Source organism: Hypoxylon trugodes, assembly GCF_022578975.1.
Source record: "Hypoxylon trugodes strain CBS 135444 unplaced genomic scaffold F4822scaffold_3, whole genome shotgun sequence".
NCBI lineage: Eukaryota > Fungi > Ascomycota > Sordariomycetes > Xylariales > Hypoxylaceae > Hypoxylon > Hypoxylon trugodes.
The window spans coordinates 1,582,999-1,602,682 of NW_026250018.1; the positions used below are offsets into that span (position 1 = coordinate 1,582,999).

Here is a 19,684-nt window from a genome sequence, read left to right on the forward strand (position 1 = left end):
CTTGACTGTTTTGTACGTAATAGCACGCAACATTCGGCAGGACTATTTGGTAAAGCGGCCGTTTTGACAGCTGGGCAAAAATTCAATTCCATGTTACAAGGGGAAAAGAGTGAAGAGAAAAAAAAAATTAGCTGCCAGGGCCGTAAAAACGTGCTCGATTGCATCAATGCGACCCATACCTTTCTATTTACTAAAATATACCTAATGCCAAGATATCGTCGCCATCGGATTCCACACTGGTATAACAACAACTCCATCACAATCCATCGCCTGCGTTGGTCTCGATTCTCGATGCGACGGGGGTATTAACCTGGATGTCAAAGCTCACTTAGAGCTAGTTAGCTTTACTTACGTACATACATAGTATACATTTTCAGCGACGGGTCGGATCGATACACTCGAATTGGCATAATGGGGAAATTCCCATTCCCCAATCGTACGAAATGCTTCGATAATTGGTTTCACAGCGTAGACCGGTCTGGTCTTCGCCCGGGCTCTAGATCGGGGGATTCGGGGAAGCAGAAGCGAATAAGGAATAACGAATAGCAAATATCACACATACTACATGGCTTCGGAAGTACCTACCTAAACCAATATAGGCCTCACAACACCAGCCAGAAACCTAGGGCGATGTGTATTAGCGAGCTAATAGAAGGAGAGCAGTGAGTGATAGATAGGGTAGCCTGACTATCCAGGGGCTTTTGCTCCCGCTCCCGCGTTGTTCCAATGCGCTGCACAGCCTTTTTTTCACTGTAACAACATGCAAGATCCATCCTCCAACAGTGATCCGGAGGCAACGTTCACGTGCATTTACGATTTGCCCAGTACTTTCGAAAAACAGTAGGCGATTACGAAATTAGGAGTAATGCCTATATGTATGTCCTTTACCCAAGGTGTATTATAACCGAATTGTAATAGCACGAGTCTTTGTGAACTGTTAAGACTGGTTTCCGTCTTGTGGCGCAAAAAGGGTCGACTCCAAAGATCAGGTTAGGGCAGATACTTGCCTGAGATGGCCTGTGATGGGGGCATCCACAGCTGTTACGGCACTGCGGATTTACGCGCTATCTCGTTACCGGACAGGGGTTTTCAACATCTTGACCTGCTAACTAGGCCTCTTCATTGGTCAGACGGTTTATCTGTCGATCCTTTTTGGAGGGGAAGAAGGGCACTGTAACTCCCTGTGTCCATTCTCATCCCCCCATCCCATCCCATTCTTGCGGCTTAACCAGGGCGCTTGATACTATCTATGGCATGCATTACAGCACATAGTTGTCCCATCGCAACCCGTCTGTGCGATTCCGTCATGTCAACCATGTGGTTTTATGTGTAATTGAAACCAGGTAGCTCTCCACAATAGCGCAACGGGCCTTTGACCCGACCCTACCAATTACCCTAGAACGTTCTCAATTCTCATGGATGGCTCTCTTTTCTCTCTCGTCAGTCGAATCCACTATATCGTACGTACCATACCAAGAAACAAAACCAGGTACCTAGGCACCTAAATGTAAGTAAGGTATAATGCCTGATATATGATGATGATTTAGATCTGATTAGGTTGGGTATGAGTGAGCGTCCCCCTGTTTTTCTAGATATAGGTACCTAAATAATTATATAATGCTAGGTTCTCGTATCCCTTATATCAGATATACGGATTAGGCGCTCTGGAAGATGACGGATCCTTCTCCGGGGTAGGACAAAACTTGGAACTCATTTGGACATTTACACATATGTTGGGTACCTAAATGTATAATAAGTAGAAGACTGAATGAAAATATTTAAAGGGGGTACTTCCATCGGTCAGTATTATGGGATTGCGATGGATCAATAACAGACTGTTATGTAACGATGTCCTTAGATGCATAGCCGACCAACCGCACTCGATCTTTTTACATAATAATCTTGATCCCGTGCCGGTACCTAATCCAAGTTTGCTAGCTCCTCAATCTACAAAAGGGTAAGAAAAAAAGAGAGAGCAAGAAAATTTTTTTTCTTGATAAGCTGTTCCGTCATGAAACCAGAACCAGGTCCAAGTATCCAAAGTACCGGACCATAACCAAACCGGCTTGTTACCTCCATCCAAGTGGCACTTATCCAGAACCAAGCTTGATGAGAATTGGGCGCCGGACAAAACTTTTAGAAGTAGAAAAATAAGGGCGAGCAAGAAAAAAAAAACGTGATTAACACCTGTCATATAAATGGATCTAAGCAATTCCTATTAGCTAACTTCTACGAGGTTGTCTCCATCCTTCTAAGTAACATCAGGTACATACCTCAATTCATTCATTTCAATTGTATGATTGTCTGATGGATGTACGCACGCACCTATAGCGCATGTGCTCTATACAATAGGTAATAATATTTTACCCCTCGGGGCTTGCGCCCAGGCACCGTACCGCACCTTGCACAACGATTGATAGTGGGCAATGGGAAAATTGGATGGGTACCATGATGTTCGGTCAGGCTCCGATCTCGTTGTATTCCAGAATCAGACCGCATGATTTATTAAACCAATCAACAACGACCGTCGTCCTGGTTTGAGTTATTGCTTCTGATACCGCATGCGATCAATCACGTATCAGATCGCCGGAAATAAAAAATGCGATAAGAAGAAGAAAAATAAAAAAGCTTAGGACTATTTTGATTGATCGGGGAAAGGACTCCAAAGTTTATTCTAATATCTACTTCATTACTTCCTTCATATATACTTTTTTATATGTTACACGCGACAAAGCCAGCATGCACCAAATAGAATAGATTAGGTACATCCTCAGGTACATTAACCTACACAACCCTCCTAATTTATACACGATTACTTAATTTATTATCCTCTTTCCAGTATAAACATACTATAATTAGGTAATAAACACCCGTTTTTCACCGCTCTCCACCACATCGGCCATGCGCATCACTTTCTAATTTCCCAATTCCAGTATCGAGTGTCAAATTAGCAACACATGGTGTAAGTAGAGGATAACAAGTATAGATGTACATACGACAATCGGAGCATGTTGGGCACTTACATATGTACATACATGATGTATCTATCCCCTTACCTTCCTAAGTCACCTTTCCTGACCTATCTTAGTCTGAGCCGCTTTCCCGACTCAATTATTAATAAGTTAAATTCGTACTGTATTAGACTTTGATCTCAATCCACCAGCCCACGCACCAGCCTACCGTATCCTCATTGGGTTAATTTGTGCAACCGGACCTAATCATCGAGATGTACCTAGGTATCTAGGTAGATACTTCCATGTACCTAGGAACTTAAACACAATTGCCGTCAGCCTCTCTCCCTGTCTCCCTGTTAAGCTTACCGTTCAATCAATCTTACATACATTACTCCCTATGTAGGTCTTGGTGGTCGTTGATATACGCGCATATATTCACACGTGTCTCTATAAACTTTAGATAAGAAAAATTGAAGATTAAACATCATCCACCTACGTAACATCCAACACATTATACCAGATACCAGAGATATACAACTTGATAAAGATACTTTTCAACACAGTAAAGTTTCTTAGTCTCCGTTTTGTGTACCCGACTAATTCTAGCGCCACTTTATTTTTCATTCTACTTTTTTTCCCTCTTCCTCCTCTAGAAAGTACCCTCCCTACCTACAACCCACCTAAAGTATACATGTACCTAATGGGCGCAAATCCGCTTCAGTTAGGGTCCATTTAGATCAATGTGCTGGTGGCAGTTCCCCGGATTTCATAACGAGCCCCCGGTTACCCATCATAGTGTAGTCCGCTCGCTCGCTCGTCATACCCTCCATGTCGTTTTTTTTTCTTCTCTTTACATCCATCTGATGGAGCCTACATCCAAGTCTCTATGGTACATTATGTACCTACCATGGGTTGTTCTGGCTGCGTGATATGTACATCTATGTTTCTGTATCTATGTATTTCTGTACATATCCCTCCCTTTCTTGAACATACCTACATAATAATAATATGTGGTGTATGTAATATTTCTGTTTCTCCTTGATAGGATTTTATCGATCCACCGGGACTTGCCTACAATCAGTTCTTATCATAAAGCCCCGGACGTGTGCGTATATCAAATCTTTAAGTCGAAACTTCCTCGTCCCCTCGAGTCAACTTTAAAAGAGAGAAGTGTCTATCTACTATCTATTATCTATTTTCGCACTAGACCCTGGATTTTGGTTTATACACCAAAGGCGTTCGTTCTTTCTCCCTCTTTCTCTCTTTCTCTCTTAGGTACATCTCTATACTATATCTGCCCAAAGGGTACCTCCGTCAAGGTCCTCAATTCGGGATTTTGCAGATCTTCAAAATTTCCCATCCGTAGTATATCCACTTTTCAGACTTCCAGATAGTCTACGTACTAAGATATTGCGTGCCTGGCTGCTTCCCTCCCAGGTTCTGCCGGGTCCTGTTACGGCACCCTACCGCCGGCAAAATTACCTCCATACCTCTTTCTGTGTTTTGTTTGATTTTCTGTACTTCTTTCTCATCTAATAGTCCTAAAAAGGAGTCACCTGAGCTAGAAATTCCACGCTATCTACCTTGCCTTGTCTGCTTTCATTACCCACTTCTCAACACTCATACCATATTACATGCTACATACTACATACCACATCCACATCCACATCCACATACATACTACATAGTACTTGGGCCACCACCTGGACAAACTATCGTCAACCCTACCTTAGACACAGCTTCGGACCCATTGACCCTTACCTTTACCTTTGCCTCCGTCCCACACACCGCAAGCTCTTCTCACCATTAACAACCTCCTCAATGGACGTACCAGCTCACCCTCCTCTTCCCTAAGTTGCGGCCTTGGTCACTTCGCTTCTTCTTGCATCATCTAGACGTCACGCGCCCGTCTAGTTCTTCTTATTCGTCTCTACTGTCAACAACGACATTGACGATCTCCCGTTGGGGAACTTGTCGTTTCTAAAAACAGAAAGGCCCTCAAGTGTCTACATCCTAGGTTGGAACCTATTAGGTTTACCTACGTCGTCATGCCTTCTACTAACCCCATTCCCATTCGAACTGATTTGGCTTTTCGGCCGGCTCCTAGTGAGAGCGGTAATGTTTCTTCTCCTAAATCATCATCAGCGGCACAGAGTACAAGGCACAAGCACACACGATCTTCGTACTCGGAAAGCTCACCTCTTACGGCCATGTCTAGGAACAATTCGTTAACCTACCGCCCTTTAAAACGGTCCACACCGTCGCCAGATAAAACTATTGCCATTATAAATGCAAGTGGCCGCCAAGCTGCCTCCTTAATTCGGATAGCCACCGCCGTCGGCTACCGGGTTCGCGCGCAACTGCGCAACATGGAGGGCGTTATAGCGACTGAAGTTGCGATGAATCCGAATGTTTCTGTCTACGTTGGAGAACTTTACCTCCGAAAAGAATCGGATGATAAGAGAGATGTCACAATCCATGAACACCTTCCAGGGATTTTGGTAAACCGCCCTTTAATTTCCCAGCTCTTCAACGGCGCTCAACTAGCCTTTATAAATACGACATTTTACGGTAATGAAGTGCAGATTGGGGAAGCGATTGCGGACGCCGCAAAATTGGCGGGTGTCCAACACTACGTCTATTCGTCCATGCCCGACCATGCAGCTTATAACCCCGAATGGCCTTCGTTACCTCTATGGGCAGCCAAGCATGAAGTGGAAAAATATGTCCGTAAAATAGGGTTACCAGCTACCTTCGTTTATACCGGCATATACAACAACAATTTTACCTCGCTCCGGTACCCCTTATTTTGTATGGAGTTAATGCCGGACGGCTCCTTCGAATGGCAAGCCCCGTTCCACCCAGAAGCTAAACTCCCTTGGCTAGATGCCGAACACGATGTCGGACCGGCAATCATTCAACTCTTCAAGGACGGCCCTAGTAAATGGAACGGAAAACGTATAGCCCTGGCATACGAATACCTGACGCCCTTAGAAGTCTGCCAAGCGTTCGAACGAGGACTTGGTAGACGCGTACGTTATAAGCATGGGCCTATCGAGTTAAGAGTGAAGATTCCAGAGGGCTATCGAGAACAACTGGAGGCTTTAGAAAAGCTCTTCTCCCCAAATAATAAGGATCCCAAGAAACAACCACCATATTTTGGGGACCTGGAGCTCGAGAAGAGGTGCCCCGAAGATGCCTTAGCGTTGTGGGAAGGTCCAAGGGGAATGGAGGAATATGCCCGAGAGATTTTCCCGTTAGAAGAAGAGGCGAACGGGATGGACTGGATGTTTGAAGGCGAAAATGTGGTCGAAGAAACTGAGGATGTAGTGGACGACGCGGGGGATAATGAGGACGGCGAGGGTGGTGACGACGAGTCACTGGATGAAGGGTTAATAATGGTAAGAAACCCTAGGTATCTAACATTCAAACCCCCTATTACTTTGGTAGTGGGATACGTACCCGAATCTCCCATATTGGGTTTTCTTTAGATTTGGAGCAATTTATCTCTTTAGAGTATCGATACTAACCACAAATGTCACAGAGAGGACTAAAGAGAGACGAAGAGTCATGGCTGGCATAATTAACGAATCCATTACACGACATTATTGCCCTCGGCACTCTGTGGGAATTCACGAGAATAAATCATACTTAGAAGAAGGTGGGTTTCGGAACTTGACGTTGAAATTCGACATCCTTACACGGAAAATTTCTGGAGCATTTTGCATAGATCTGGCTGATTTCGCGGGTTTTCCACTTGGTGGATGTCATTTAGACAACACTAGTGGAGCCATAGAAACGCATTTTCAGTTGAGGTGACTTTAACGGGCATCGCATCATTGGGGCAGTAGCGTCCGGTCGTCACTCATGCCTTAGTTCTTGGAGACGATATATTCACAATTAGAGCGACTCATTCGACGACACCCGGGGGATTATCACTGAACTATCTATTTGGCGTTTGGATTATAAAAAGCTATTGATCATGACAACACATGACAACTAAATTTTGGGAGCATCGAGATGATGTGGAACGGCGGCGTTGGCGGGGTTATTCATTAACCGGACTACAGGACGAGGATGAGACGGGATTTCCAAAGGACGAAGTGGACTTAATTCAAAAAGCAACTTCTCAACTCAAACTACGAGAAGATAAAATGGCTCCGTATGTTAAGTTTTCTGCGGTAGAATCTATAAAGGATGTGTAGAACTTATTGATTCACCGCGGTGCGTCGATTTAAGGGGAGGGTGATGGATATACCAACTACTCACGTTAAAAAAGAAGGCAAAATACCCAATTGAAAGAAAGAAATAAAAATGAAAAACTTTATAACTCGTGGGAACCAAGTGCGAATGCTTCCCGCGGGTTATACTCATCGTCGCTATCAGCTCCGCTCACCACCACATAATGACGATATCTTGAGCACGAGGACTAACTAGGTACATGTTACAATCGGGTTTGTACTGACCATAATCAATCTAGCATACAAGTAGAACTACGATTTTTATATCTAGAAAATCTAAGAATATAATCATACTATCTCAAAGAAATTGATGTACATTCCGCTTTCGACAGCCCCCCTGAATCTGGGTAATTGGCGCGGGAAATGCACCTTCGTAATAATACTACCATTAGAATGAACCATGAATGAGCATTAATACCTCGATTCATTTTTTGAAACTATATTCGGTATACATAAATCTGACTATATCGTAAGATCGTACCATTGAGATCCTAACCCTCGTGTAACATGTACCCCCCACGACCTCCACGTTGGGGTTACACTTACACCTTTCAACCCCGACCCCAACCCTAACCCGAGCCCCTAATATTTCTACCTACCCTTTTCAATCAGTTCCAAAATCATTACTTCCTCTCTGCCTTCCCATCATCCCCGTACATCTGCAGATACGTAGCCCGCAACCTCATCTGCAGATGCTCAAGCGCAGTCAGGACTTTAGGTTCGGCATACGGATTGCTATTACTACCACCGTTAATCTTAGCCATTGCGGCTGCTTTCACGCGCTCACTCGGCACAGGCGCAAGCGGAGTGTCGTTCGCCGGGTGACAGAAATACACCACCGAGTACCGCGGTTCTGTGGCGGTTTCACCAGGTGCTATCATGTTAGGATCAGGGGAAAAGGCTACGCGGTGCACGGTACTGCGAAGGAGGCCGCCGGTCCAGTAAGATAATAAGTCACCGATGTTGACGAGGATTGGGGGAGAGGGGTCGGTGGATGTTCCTGGGGGAGAGACGGGAACTGGGGACCATGATTCTGAGGTTGATGTTGAGGTGGTGGGGTTTAGGATCTCGAGGCCGGCTTGTCCGCGTAGACGGAAGAGGAGCGTTACTGATCCGTAGTCCGAGTGTGCGCCGGCGCGCACGTCGTCAGGTGAGGCGTCGGGGGTGCTGCTTGGGGGTGGGTAGTAGAGGAAGCGGAGGATGGAGCCTGAGGGTGCGGTGGGGGAGTGGGCGGTTGTGAAGAATGATGGAGGGTTTACCTGTGGATGTTAGAAGATAAGGGGAAAAAGGATGTATTGGGTGAGAATTCATACGCCTAGACCAATACCAAATAATAGGAGTAGCTTTCGGCAGAGTTCATGACAGGCCTCCCGGAAGGCGGAAAGTTGCTCCTGGTAAGGCTCTATAGATTGCGGAATAGGTTGGGTGGCTTTGCCATTCGCGAAGGGGCCGAAATTGAAACCCCTTATAATTTCCAGTTAGCCCATAATCTTCATGGCTGATTTTTACGCATTTGAGTCAGGGCTGGTTACTCTTTAAAATCGCCTACCTGTATAATTAGATTAGTGCTGGGCGTTTTTGTTTAGGGGGTGGGTTGTGGCGGCTTACTCGCTGCGTTTTAGGGTCCAATGTCTCGGTGTGCATTCCGGACCAGCCTTGATTGTTCTTTTCAATCTTACATCTTTGCTTGTCTTCGGGTGGGGATTTGAATAAGATACGAGACTATAAATGGTGCAACTGGTGAGATGAGCTATATCTATTTTGCGTTCGAAACATATGGCGTGGTATATGACATGAAATTTTATAAGATGACCCCTATCTTCGCCGACTCTTGTAGTGACGGAGGTACAGGCTACCTACCACATTGAATGCGTTCTCTATTTGTTTAATTGATATTTCTCGACCGGCATTTTTGATATAAACGAAACCATATTCGACGGCGGCGTCTACCAACTCCTTGGCGACTTGTTCCTGGTTTACTCCATCGGCCGATATGTCGATGATAGGTATCGTAGCAGTTGTAGCCATAATGAGGATTTTTATCTGCTTGGAGACGAATATGAGATAAATTGATTTCGTATTCGTTGATTGATTCTAAAGATAAGTAATAATATTACATGACTCTACAATTAGAAAGAAAAGAAACATTACTTCACAACTCTGGAAGATTGAAAGCGATGTTAAATATACTTTACGGAGCTACATTGGTGCAATAGATAAGGATGGTGGCCTGTCTTTCTAGCTTTAAGGTTACTGAAAGTCCTTAGTCATCGGCACTTTCCCGCAGTTTTTAGCTGCTAAAAAGAAGGGAAATAATGTGCTGTACTCCCGAACCTTAGGACAAGCATCGAATGTCTTAACACGGCTTCTTGTTCTATACTACAGTTTAAATAACTTGAAAGGACTTGGTTTCCAATATCTATAACTGATACACATGTATTTATCATAGTTACGCATTCATTAGGTGATTAGATGAAAATGTAGAGCTACTTAGGTACTTAGATAGGTAGGTACTTGTATAAGATGTTAGGTAGGTGCACCCAGCTGCCCGGTTACATAAACAGAGCTACCCCTCGTTGACTGGGCAGGTACCAACCAAAAAAATTTAGTGCCCATTAATTTTCCAGGGGTCCATCTACGCAGGCAGGCACGCCGCCCAGCCGCTAATCCCTAACCCTTGTACTACCTGCCGCGAGGCTTTGATCTTAATCGTGCCTCACCTCACACCTTCACCAATTCATCTACGCACCTACCTCCATACATATCCTTCTAACAATAGTATGAGAGAAAGGTGCGACTCTCTTCTTCCTTCTTCCTTCTACCTTGCCGCTCCCCCCTCCTAATTCTCGCCTCCATTTCCATCGCCAATTCACCGGCCGTCTTTTTTAACCATCTGTCAACTTCTATCTGCTTCCCATCTGCGATTTTGAATCGTGAAGTATAGCTTCTTCTCAGTTGGCGCAGAGTGCGTGATATTCCCTCCAAGATGCCGAGTAAGTACCATGATTTCTTTTCTATGATACTTTGACGGGATGCTTTTACTCCTGGAGCTACTACCGCTACGATCGTATCCGACCACCCTACGCATCTTTGCCGACGGCTCGACGACCTTGAATCATCGTTACCTGTTCCACGCATTTATTATTACCTCTCCTTCGGCCGATGCGATGCGACTCAAAACTTGCGACAGGTCGGCTCTTGATGTGCCATGGGGAGTTCGCGAATTTCTATTGCTTGAGGAGCGAAACACATTGGATCGTTACGTTGTTTCGTTGGGAACTGTTTCTTCCGATTATTGCTGGAGGCCGCCTCGTGGTCTCGATTAAGACTCCGCTTCCCACGCTTGACGGGTAACCACGAAGGGGTCTACATGGCGCTTTGGCGCTTCAAACTCCGATTACTCCGCTGCTTTGACGCTTCATAGCGACTACTCGGGTACTTCTGAACCTCGTTGCTAACATTGTCAAATAGGCTCATTCGAAGATCACTGGATCAACGAGCAGGCTGTGTAAGCCAATACATTCTCTACTATATTAATAACACAAATGCTGACGATATTTTAGGACTGCCGACCTCGGCCAGCTCGAGGATACCGCCACTGCGGTCGATGCGTCGTATTACTTGCAGTTATTCCTCGACAACCCACCCTATCATGAGCCACTACTCCCGGCTCTCGGTGGCCTAACCGGCATACAGTCGCACATCGAGCACGACCTTGACAGCTGGGCCGCAAATAAGACCACTCCTTTCTTCGTATTCAACGGACAATCCATTGAAGGTGAAGACGATGTGTCTGTTCAGAGGGGAAAGAGAGCGATCACGGGCACTGATGAAGCTTGGACCTTGTACTTCCAGAGTCAGGCTAATGAAGCTGTTTCAGCTTTTGGCTCTCACAGAGGTATGACTGCCAGCCTGCCCTGTTATCTTAGGCATATGGCTGATTTTATGCAGGGGCATACCCTATTCATCACTTGTTCCCACTGCTCCAGGGCATTCTCAAGCGCCGGGGACTGCACTTCTTGGTGCCTCCTTTCAACGCTTCCGCGCAAGTAAGTCGCGCATTAGCCAACTTCATCCCCCTGTAGCTGACGAGTATGAAGCTGGCCTATTTTGACTTGATCGATTCGGACCAATGTTCGGCCATTATGGGCTCCCAAGAACTACTGCTATATCCCATCAAGGATTATGTAATCCGATTCATTGATTGGGATAATAACAATTTCAGCGCCATTTCCAAGAAGAGCATCATCAGGACTCTAGGTGTAACCGAGCCCTTATTCATCGACGCATTATTGATGGCGGGGACAACTTTCCTATCTACATTCCCACCATTAAAGGAACCACAGATCACTGCTCGTCAGCCTCCTTCCGTTCAGGACGCCGTTAATATGTTGCGTACATCGGAAAAGTCGGTCGCGAATGCCTGCAACTCCTTCAACGACATCCTTAGTAAGAGCAGAGATCCAAATTGGCTACAGAAATACCGCAAGGCTAGGATGACCATCGATCACTTCGTCTACATAGACGAGTCTGGAGAGATCAAAGTTCATAACTTTGATACACTAACCCAAGATAACTGGGAATATCTTGGTTATCAACTACCGGCCGAGCTTTTCCATTATCTGAACACAGGCCTCATCGGAGCACGTATGCTCAGCTGGATTTCTCATGGTCAAATTGTCATCTATCCAACTCTCGACGGAGTTAAGTCGGATGAATACAGGCGCTTAGTGGCCACCCAACTCATGCCCCTGAGAGAGGCTGCTCTTAGCCTTCTACTCCCTAGATTGCACAGAGGTATACAATATAAGCCGATTGGTGTGAAGGTGTGGTACGATGAAAAATATTCCCACAAAATCGAATACCGCCCGCAAGAAAACCAAACCTCAGCCCGAGTTCACACTTGGAACCTGGACAGCGCTGTTGCGCAGAAGTTCTACCCCAATGCCAAGCATGGCTCTATCTTTTATGAAGTGACGGCATTGAAGAACCCTGAATTCGCAAAGAGGACAATCGCCAAGGATAAGGTTAAGGGAATTGCCTCTGCGGATCTAATCTCCTCAATTACTATTTGGCGTTTCCTTCACCTACGTGGCTATGTAGACGACAAGCATCAACTTACACCCTGGGGTGAGGCCTTGGCAACGTCTCTAGAGGCACTTGAGCCTACAGTCACTAAGAACAACGAGGTCCCCGGCTTATTTGAGGCCATCCTTTTAGCTTATGAATTGCTCAGATTCGACCTCTTGAACACCCGTAACCAGCACCCCGAATTGAACGGCCTTCCTATGAATGGTAGTGAAGACGACAAGGCGAGCTTGCTGCTTATTAGTCGGTGTTCGATCCTATTGAAGTTGCGCCACCAGGCTAATGGTTACACCGGCCCACTGAGCAAAAACTTCCTATGCTTCCGATCTTTATCCTCGTCTATTCGCGAAGCCGGTAGAGATCTTATCGAAGCGATTGTGGCTTCTATGTTTCTGTTTGCGCAAACGGACCGAGAGCGAAGTGACTATTTGGAGATAGGCCAGAAGTATGTTGTCGCGATCAATTGATATTTACGGACTTGTTATGTGCTAACACTATCTAGGCTACCTTTCCTAAACGATACGGACGTTGCTCTTGGTATTGCCATTAAGACGCTACTTGACGACATCCATCCCCAGGAGAGTGAAGTAGAGAGAAATAAGAAGAAGGCCAGCTTCCCTGGTACATTCGTTCCCTACGCAACTCATTTCTTCGAAGACATGGGAATAGCCTTTGATTTCTTCGACGCGATTCATGCAGGTGTCAAGACGTTAAAGACATCGAATGACATCTCGGTCGATAAGGATGCATGGGAGAAAGCTGCCGCATACCTCAAGCTGCGGCGATAGGCTCGCGAACCACCAATGATAGAGCCGAAGAAAAAGGAATTACCGATGATTAACCTCGAAGATGTTCCTCTGTGGTGCAAGATCGGTGTCTTCAATGGTGGCGCGGCTACGTGTGCGAGTGGCATTCCCTAGCTAAGACCTCTTGGCATTAGTCATACGACGAGGAAACTGATTATCATGCACATTTATTCCGACAGATGATTGAGTCCTTATAGTACTCGGCTAGTTGGTTGTATGTGCTATTCAGCTCATGAGGCTGCCTTTCATCCCGACTTTGCATCGATCTATCCTGGGTTGGTCTGATTAACTCAGGTGATATCTATACTCTTGAAACCGTTCATCTCACCTTTGCGGAACAATAGTACTCCGAGGCCCCTTTATGATTCCACGAGGCGTTTGGGTCGGGAAAAAAAGGGACAGGACCTATGGCTTCCGAGTTGCTTTGTCGCTAGCGTTCGGTTGCAAGTTTTCATTTGCCTATCCGCAGGTTTAGTAGAGGAAATTCGGCGGGTAGGAGATCACGAACGGACGAATGAACAAACAAATGTGAAAAATTAACGAACAATTCTGCTTACTATTACTATATCTACTAGTTCAGCTCTAGTACTAGGTAGTAATTAGTTGGCACCTAACTCATATCTTGTGTTCTAATTCTGGTGATATGTGACATTTACACGTTGAAAATGACTGATATATGAAACTACCTCTGAACCCATACGCCTAGTTATCAATACGGTATAGTTCCGCCGTGCTCATTGGCTCTCTTTTCATGAGTTTGAATATATCTGAATATTAAAATAATGGAAAATAGTGAGGCAAGAATAGAGAATAAATAGACGTAATATGCTAAGTCCTTTCTCTAGAGTATGCGATGTTTTCATGATACTGTGTACTAAGCAAGGCTCTATTTATCTTTTATTTGCTTATTTTCAGGCTATGTGACCCTGAAGCTTAACCATATACAGTGGTCTTCCAGAGTTTGAGCTCCAATTCTTAATAGCCAACCACCCGTCTTCAACCTCAAATGTAAAATGCTAATAACGCCTTGTAAGTATAATAATGGGTATCATCCATCCATCATGACCATCGTCGCCAATCCGTTTACCGAAAAAGAGAGAAGTTTAAATGGGCCCCGTGTTACTGAAAGAAGAGTTAGGCCTAGATTAGGAGACCGCGTTTAATGGGCTGAGGTAGGATCTCGCCGTTAAGTCGTACCTCACCACGCTTTTGTGTTTTATCTCCTATGCTGCGAATCTTTGCTAGGAGGTGACTGCAAACACTGTTAGTTTACGTTCGATTGTGAAGTGATATTTAGCAGGGGAAGGGCTATTTTGGGGTAAAGTTAGAGCGCAAGTGTACCTAGGTACGTATCCGCATAGACCCATGGGTTCAACGATGCTCGGACATTGCTGGGTTATGTTGTACAACGAGGGGTAATCAAGAATAGAGGGAAATATGACGTACTCAATGGGGAGATGCCCCCTTTGTGACTCTTGGAGAGCTAGACCTTCAAGATTGGATTGACTAGCCGCATTTCGTTCGGCCTCTTCTTGCGCATCCTTCTCGTGAGCCTCGAAATGTTGATTAATGAGGGCTTGACCCTCTTCCTGGTCGGCAGCTCGAACAACGTAACCACAATCAGGTTCTTCGCAAGTCCATGTCTGGTCCGGACCTGTAGGTGTGGTAGATGGTAGTTTTTCGGCGCGGATTACTACTCTGGCAAGTTGAGCGTCGCCTTCGTTTTCGACGTCCTCATCGTCGCTGACTGCAGATGAGTCTGTATCATTCTCGTCTTCGTCATGCTCATCCAGCTGCTCGTCTCCAAAATATTTCGACTTCTTAGATGTCTTATATATCCCATCTTCATCAATGTCCATTTCATCTGCGTCAGACGTTTCGTGACGTAGACGCTTTTTGCCGCCGGTAGAAAGACGTAGTCCCGCTACTTTGCCGCTAGGACGACCTCTTCTAGGGAGACGTCTACCGGACGCTTGTTGTTCCCCAACTTTCGTAGTGGGTTCTGGTTCTTGTGTGGGCGTGTGGGTGTCTTCGTGAGAGGCCTTACCCTTCTTCTTCCGTCTTACGATTTGCTTCATATCTTCCTCCGAGATCAATTCAAACTTGGGCTTGGTGTTGATATTTTCTTTGAGCCATTGGTAGAACTGGCTGTTGTGCCACTCTGGTGAGAGTAATTGTACAAGGTCTGACGCAAAATATTCACAGACCTCAGGTAGCGCTTTAGGGTTCTTAATGCTCAACTCAAGATAGAGCTTATTGCACCAACCTTTATAATTGATTTCGTCGGGGTGTTTCTTCTGCTTCCCTTGGTCGAATAGTTCCGATATGTCTCGACGAATATCTAGTAAGACCTCGAGCAAAACAGATAGAGAAGACCCGGCGTCCGAAGGAGCTCCTGTATTATGTCCTTTGATTTGCTGCGGGCTCAACCGGGCCGTGTCGTCTTCAATGGATACCTGGGGGGCATCGCGCATCACCACATCAGAACGATGTGACTTTTTCCTAGGCCTACCAGGCTTAGCATGCCTACGGTCGTCGCTCGGCACGTTGACCACTCCCGGACTGGAGGCTTCGCTGCTGCGCAGCGTCTTCGGTGCTGAGTTTCGCGATGAAGTTTTACCCCTACTATCGGCGACCTCAAGAAAATTAGACTTATCCGCGGGATTATACGGTTTTGCAGTCAAGGGGCCGGAATCCGCCTTTGAAGCATTTTTAGGATCATTAGAATCCTTTCCGGCAAGTTTCTTTGAAATGTCCTACACCTCACGTTAAGTCGCTATCTCCTAGTCTGGGGATAAGTCAATCTTACAGGAAACTTTTTAGTCATCCACTGATAGAAGCGGGTGTCCTTGGGGAAATGTGAAAGTAGGAATATGGCATGATCGCTAATTCGTTGTAGTGCTTCCGGAAAAGTAACGCCATCACCGACAGTCACAGCATACTGCGTATTTCATTAGGTACAATTTAACAAACACGGCCTTTGGCGTAAATGGGGTAGAGGGATATACATACTTTGAAAAGGAAGATTTCTTCACGAAATTTGACATCGCCAATTGTTTTAGTCTTCTTAATCTTCTTTTCCTTCTTTTTTTGCTCCTCTTGAAGCTCTTCGAGAGCAGCTTCGAATGCATCCAATAAAGCATAATGCAGAGATATGCCTTGGTACATGTTGTCGCATATTTCTCGATATGCGTCTGAAGGGATGATTTCGAACCAGCCTGCTAGGCCGCTAGCCCAAAGTACTGGCATTGGTAGTCCGTCATCCTTCAAGCCGATCGAGAATGATAAGCTGTTCTGTATTTGGATCCAAGGTGAGTGGCCCTTCAGATTCTTATGCACTAAGTGTCTTTCTTGGTCTTTTTCTATCTCGAGTCTTCCACGAACAATCAACGGCCCTTCTAGATCAACATGCAATAGGTTCGCTAATGTACCGTCTTGGTGGTATATGGTCGCATCGGCGAGGAGAAAGCACGGCCAATCGTCGGTGTGCACTCGGACAGAGGCGGGTTTTAGTATTGATTCCTCTGTGAAATATGGTATGGCAGATTCGTCTATAGTTGCGACTGTCGAGGTTGACGCCGCCCTACGTCGACGTCCAACCATGATGGCGAGAAAGCAAAACCGAATTGGAGAGAGGTGAATCGATTTCGTACGTTCGCATGAAAGTGGGCTATCGTGTCTTTGTCTTGTATGATGGTATTTGTATATTTGGGTTAGAGAGGGATGAATGTGGTATTTGGTAGAATAGACCACAGATTTTATCTTTTCTGTAAGGTGAAAAGAAAGAACGAAAAGATGTTGAAAGGAAAAATGAATTGTGAGTTTGTTAACTGTTAGGAAGGAAATGGTGGAACGCGCTCCAGTCGGCGTCGGCAAGTAGTACGCGCGCACTATAAATTGCTACCTATTTTGGTTAATATGTCGGCAACAAACTTCAATGGTTACCCGCTGGCATGGACCCGAATCGATCCCATCTAGGTGGGCTAAATGAGACCTATCCAATGACATCCCGCCCGAACAAAGTATATTTATGGAGGGGTTTAAGTTTAGAATAGCTCCAGGGCTACCGTTGCACTGAAGCTAGTACCTAACTAATCGATAAGACCCGCTAATTCTTCGATTAACCATGTCGATTAACCGCATCCTCCAACAAGCTTCTAGGTAGAACTTTTTTTTTTCTTAGCCCATCAAATCCAAATCCAAATTTGAATTCTCCCCAAACTCTTACCTCTTCCTTCTAATCAATTCAACTATAAGTATTCTTACACCTCGATACAGATACGCCTTACGACAAATATCGAGGCAAACTAACCTATAGGTTATACTGCGGGGGATTAATTTATTAGTAAGACGGTAGAATCCAACTTTACTGCATGGCCGTAAGATCTCGCTGAAGCTCCCCTCTTGCGAATGAAGGCCGGCAGATTCATTAAAATGGCAGCTTCCAGCTCCGTCCTTGACGGTGTTTTTGGTATGAAACCTCTATTCTAATCTTCCTCAATGCCATCCCACTTTAACCTATCTCGGCGCTGACTGTTGCTTTCTTTCTTCGCACAGGCATTAATAAGCCAATGGGGATGAGTTCCGCTCAAGTTATCCGGGACTGCCAACATCACTTCAACCCCTCCACATTCTTCAAACCTATGATAGACCAAGAGACGGCCAACAGATCACTAGAGTCTAATACTAGAAGAAGACGGCGTGGATTTGGCAAAAATGACATTCGAGTTAAGATGGGCCACGGCGGTACACTTGACCCTCTGGCTACTGGTGTGTTGATCTTGGGTGTCGGAAAAGGTACAAAAGCTCTTCAGTCATTTTTGGACTGCACCAAGACGTATGAGACCGTGGTGCTTTTTGGTGCTAGTACCGATACATACGATAGGGTTGGCAAGATCCTGAAAAAGGCGTGCTATGACCATATCACTCGACCCATGGTTGAGGAGGCTCTCGGTTCTTTCCGAGGCAAGTACCAACAGATGCCGCCCTTGTATTCGGCGTTAAAAATGGAGGGGAAGCCTTTATATGAATATGCGAGAGAAGGAAAACCGATCCCGCGAGAGATTGCGACGAGGGAAGTAGAAGTTACTGAACTTGAGATGGTAGAGTGGTATGAACCCGGTGAACATTCTCATCGCTGGCCTGCTGAGGAGGCCACCACATTTGAGCGCAATTTCGCCGAGCAAGTTTGGAAGATTGAAAAACAGCAGATGACAAACAAGAAACTTACCCCGGAAGAAGAGGAAGAAGAGTCAAAAGCACTCAAGGAGCATGAAAATTTTAAGCGGAAGGCCGATGAAAGTGTCGATGCACTTGTCTACGACCGCGTTAATAAGCGCAGGAGGCCGCCACAACAACCGCCGCTAATGTCAGGAGCGTTGGGTGATCTTCCCCCAGCATCTCCGCGACCGGGAAAGGGATCAAATCTCATCCCCACATCGCCAGATCCGAACACACCTCCTCCCTGGGAGGGCAAAGGTCCATCCGCTGCGAGGATACGAATGACCGTAACCTCCGGTTTCTATGTCAGAAGCTTTTGCCACGACCTTGGCGCAAAGGTTGGGTCCGCAGGTATGATGGCGGAGCTTTGCAGAAGTCGTCAAGGTGATTTTGTCTTAGGGACTTCCAACTGTTTGGAATTCTCGGACTTGGAAAAGGGCGAACCTGTATGGGCACCTCAGATAAAGGACATGCTAGCGCAGTGGAACAGTAAGCCACGCAGTAAACCCTCCGAGGCTCCGCACAGGGCCGAGCGGAACCAATCTCGAAATGACTATGGAAAGCCAACGCGAAGCTCATCCCCAAAGAAGTCGAAAGAATCAGAAGACACCGGAATCTCTAAAAGCAATCCGGATGTTGAAATTGAGGCGTCGGATTCTAAGTCGCAAGTCAAGACAGATGGCAGTTCTACAAAGGCGACACAAGATCCCGCTCCCGCAACTATCTTAGCATCTCGAGAAGTAGCTAGATCGGATGCCAAGGGCAAAGAGGTTGATGAAATGTCCTGGAATGGGTTTCCCGACACACCCGCTGATCAAAAGTTGTAGATGCATCTCAACTATTTGAGATTGTTACCTGGTTTTATCGAAACTATATAGGTACCTACTTTCGTAAGAGTAGGGGCATCTACGGAATATGAAAAGCGGCGCATTATCGTTCACGAGAGACGTATTGGTGCATTAGCTTGGCGTTGGTTTGTTTACATGCATATAAAGAAGCGTTTATACCGTTTCCCAGTTAGAAATGTGTACATGTCTAGGTAGTTGTTGAACACGTAGCTTAACATAGACTTGATGGATCACTCCAATGACACTTTCAAATTCGATATAGCTTAAGCGTCGTACCTGGATATCTGTTCACAGTTTAGAGGATTAATTGATAGTAGCCATGCTTGGTGTGTAACCTTAACAAATATGTAAGTGATGAGTTTGGAGATTGACTAATCTGCCTACTTTTCTATAACAATTTAGTCCAGTTTGCGCATCAAAAAACCAGATATCTTATGCGAAATAGGTAGATATGATTTATAAATATATTTTGGGTATATGCGCCTAGATATGAGAATGTAAATGTTGACAACGCAAACGAGTCTATT

The 19,684-nt window shown here is 45.5% G+C and overlaps 5 protein-coding genes across 5 annotated transcripts; 3 read left to right on the forward strand and 2 right to left on the reverse strand.

Moving 5' to 3' along the window:
- Positions 1-4,443: 4,443 nt before the first annotated feature.
- F4822DRAFT_168328 (nitrogen metabolite repression--responsible protein) lies at positions 4,444-6,742 on the forward strand. Its single transcript, XM_051453253.1, has 2 exons — positions 4,444-6,355; positions 6,499-6,742. The coding sequence occupies exons 1-2, from the start codon at positions 5,003-5,005 to the stop codon at positions 6,535-6,537; spliced, it is 1,392 nt and encodes a 463-aa protein (XP_051316744.1). The 5' UTR covers positions 4,444-5,002; the 3' UTR covers positions 6,538-6,742.
- Positions 6,743-7,600: 858 nt separating this feature from the next.
- F4822DRAFT_395017 (2OG-Fe(II) oxygenase superfamily protein) lies at positions 7,601-9,419 on the reverse strand. Its single transcript, XM_051457406.1, has 5 exons — positions 9,056-9,419; positions 8,804-8,917; positions 8,728-8,744; positions 8,509-8,659; positions 7,601-8,454 (listed from the first exon to the last, which is right to left on the reverse strand). Exons 1-5 carry the CDS (start codon positions 9,221-9,223, stop codon positions 7,819-7,821), a joined length of 1,086 nt encoding a protein of 361 aa, XP_051316745.1. The 5' UTR covers positions 9,224-9,419; the 3' UTR covers positions 7,601-7,818.
- Positions 9,420-9,847: 428 nt separating this feature from the next.
- F4822DRAFT_395018 (temperature dependent protein affecting M2 dsRNA replication-domain-containing protein) lies at positions 9,848-13,703 on the forward strand. The gene is made up of 6 exons (XM_051457407.1): positions 9,848-10,188; positions 10,667-10,703; positions 10,759-11,093; positions 11,147-11,244; positions 11,296-12,728; positions 12,786-13,703. The coding sequence occupies exons 1-6, from the start codon at positions 10,182-10,184 to the stop codon at positions 13,069-13,071; spliced, it is 2,196 nt and encodes a 731-aa protein (XP_051316746.1). The 5' UTR covers positions 9,848-10,181; the 3' UTR covers positions 13,072-13,703.
- Positions 13,704-14,229: 526 nt separating this feature from the next.
- Positions 14,230-16,692, reverse strand: F4822DRAFT_426826 (uncharacterized protein; the record flags this gene model as incomplete). Its single annotated transcript, XM_051460634.1, has 4 exons — positions 14,230-14,341; positions 14,536-15,845; positions 15,899-16,030; positions 16,102-16,692. 4 exons carry the CDS (start codon positions 16,690-16,692, stop codon positions 14,230-14,232), a joined length of 2,145 nt encoding a protein of 714 aa, XP_051316747.1.
- Positions 16,693-17,202: 510 nt separating this feature from the next.
- Positions 17,203-19,414, forward strand: F4822DRAFT_395022 (trub family pseudouridylate synthase-containing protein). The gene is made up of 2 exons (XM_051457408.1): positions 17,203-17,560; positions 17,647-19,414. The coding sequence occupies exons 1-2, from the start codon at positions 17,500-17,502 to the stop codon at positions 19,134-19,136; spliced, it is 1,551 nt and encodes a 516-aa protein (XP_051316748.1). The 5' UTR covers positions 17,203-17,499; the 3' UTR covers positions 19,137-19,414.
- The last annotated feature ends 270 nt before the right edge of the window (positions 19,415-19,684 follow it).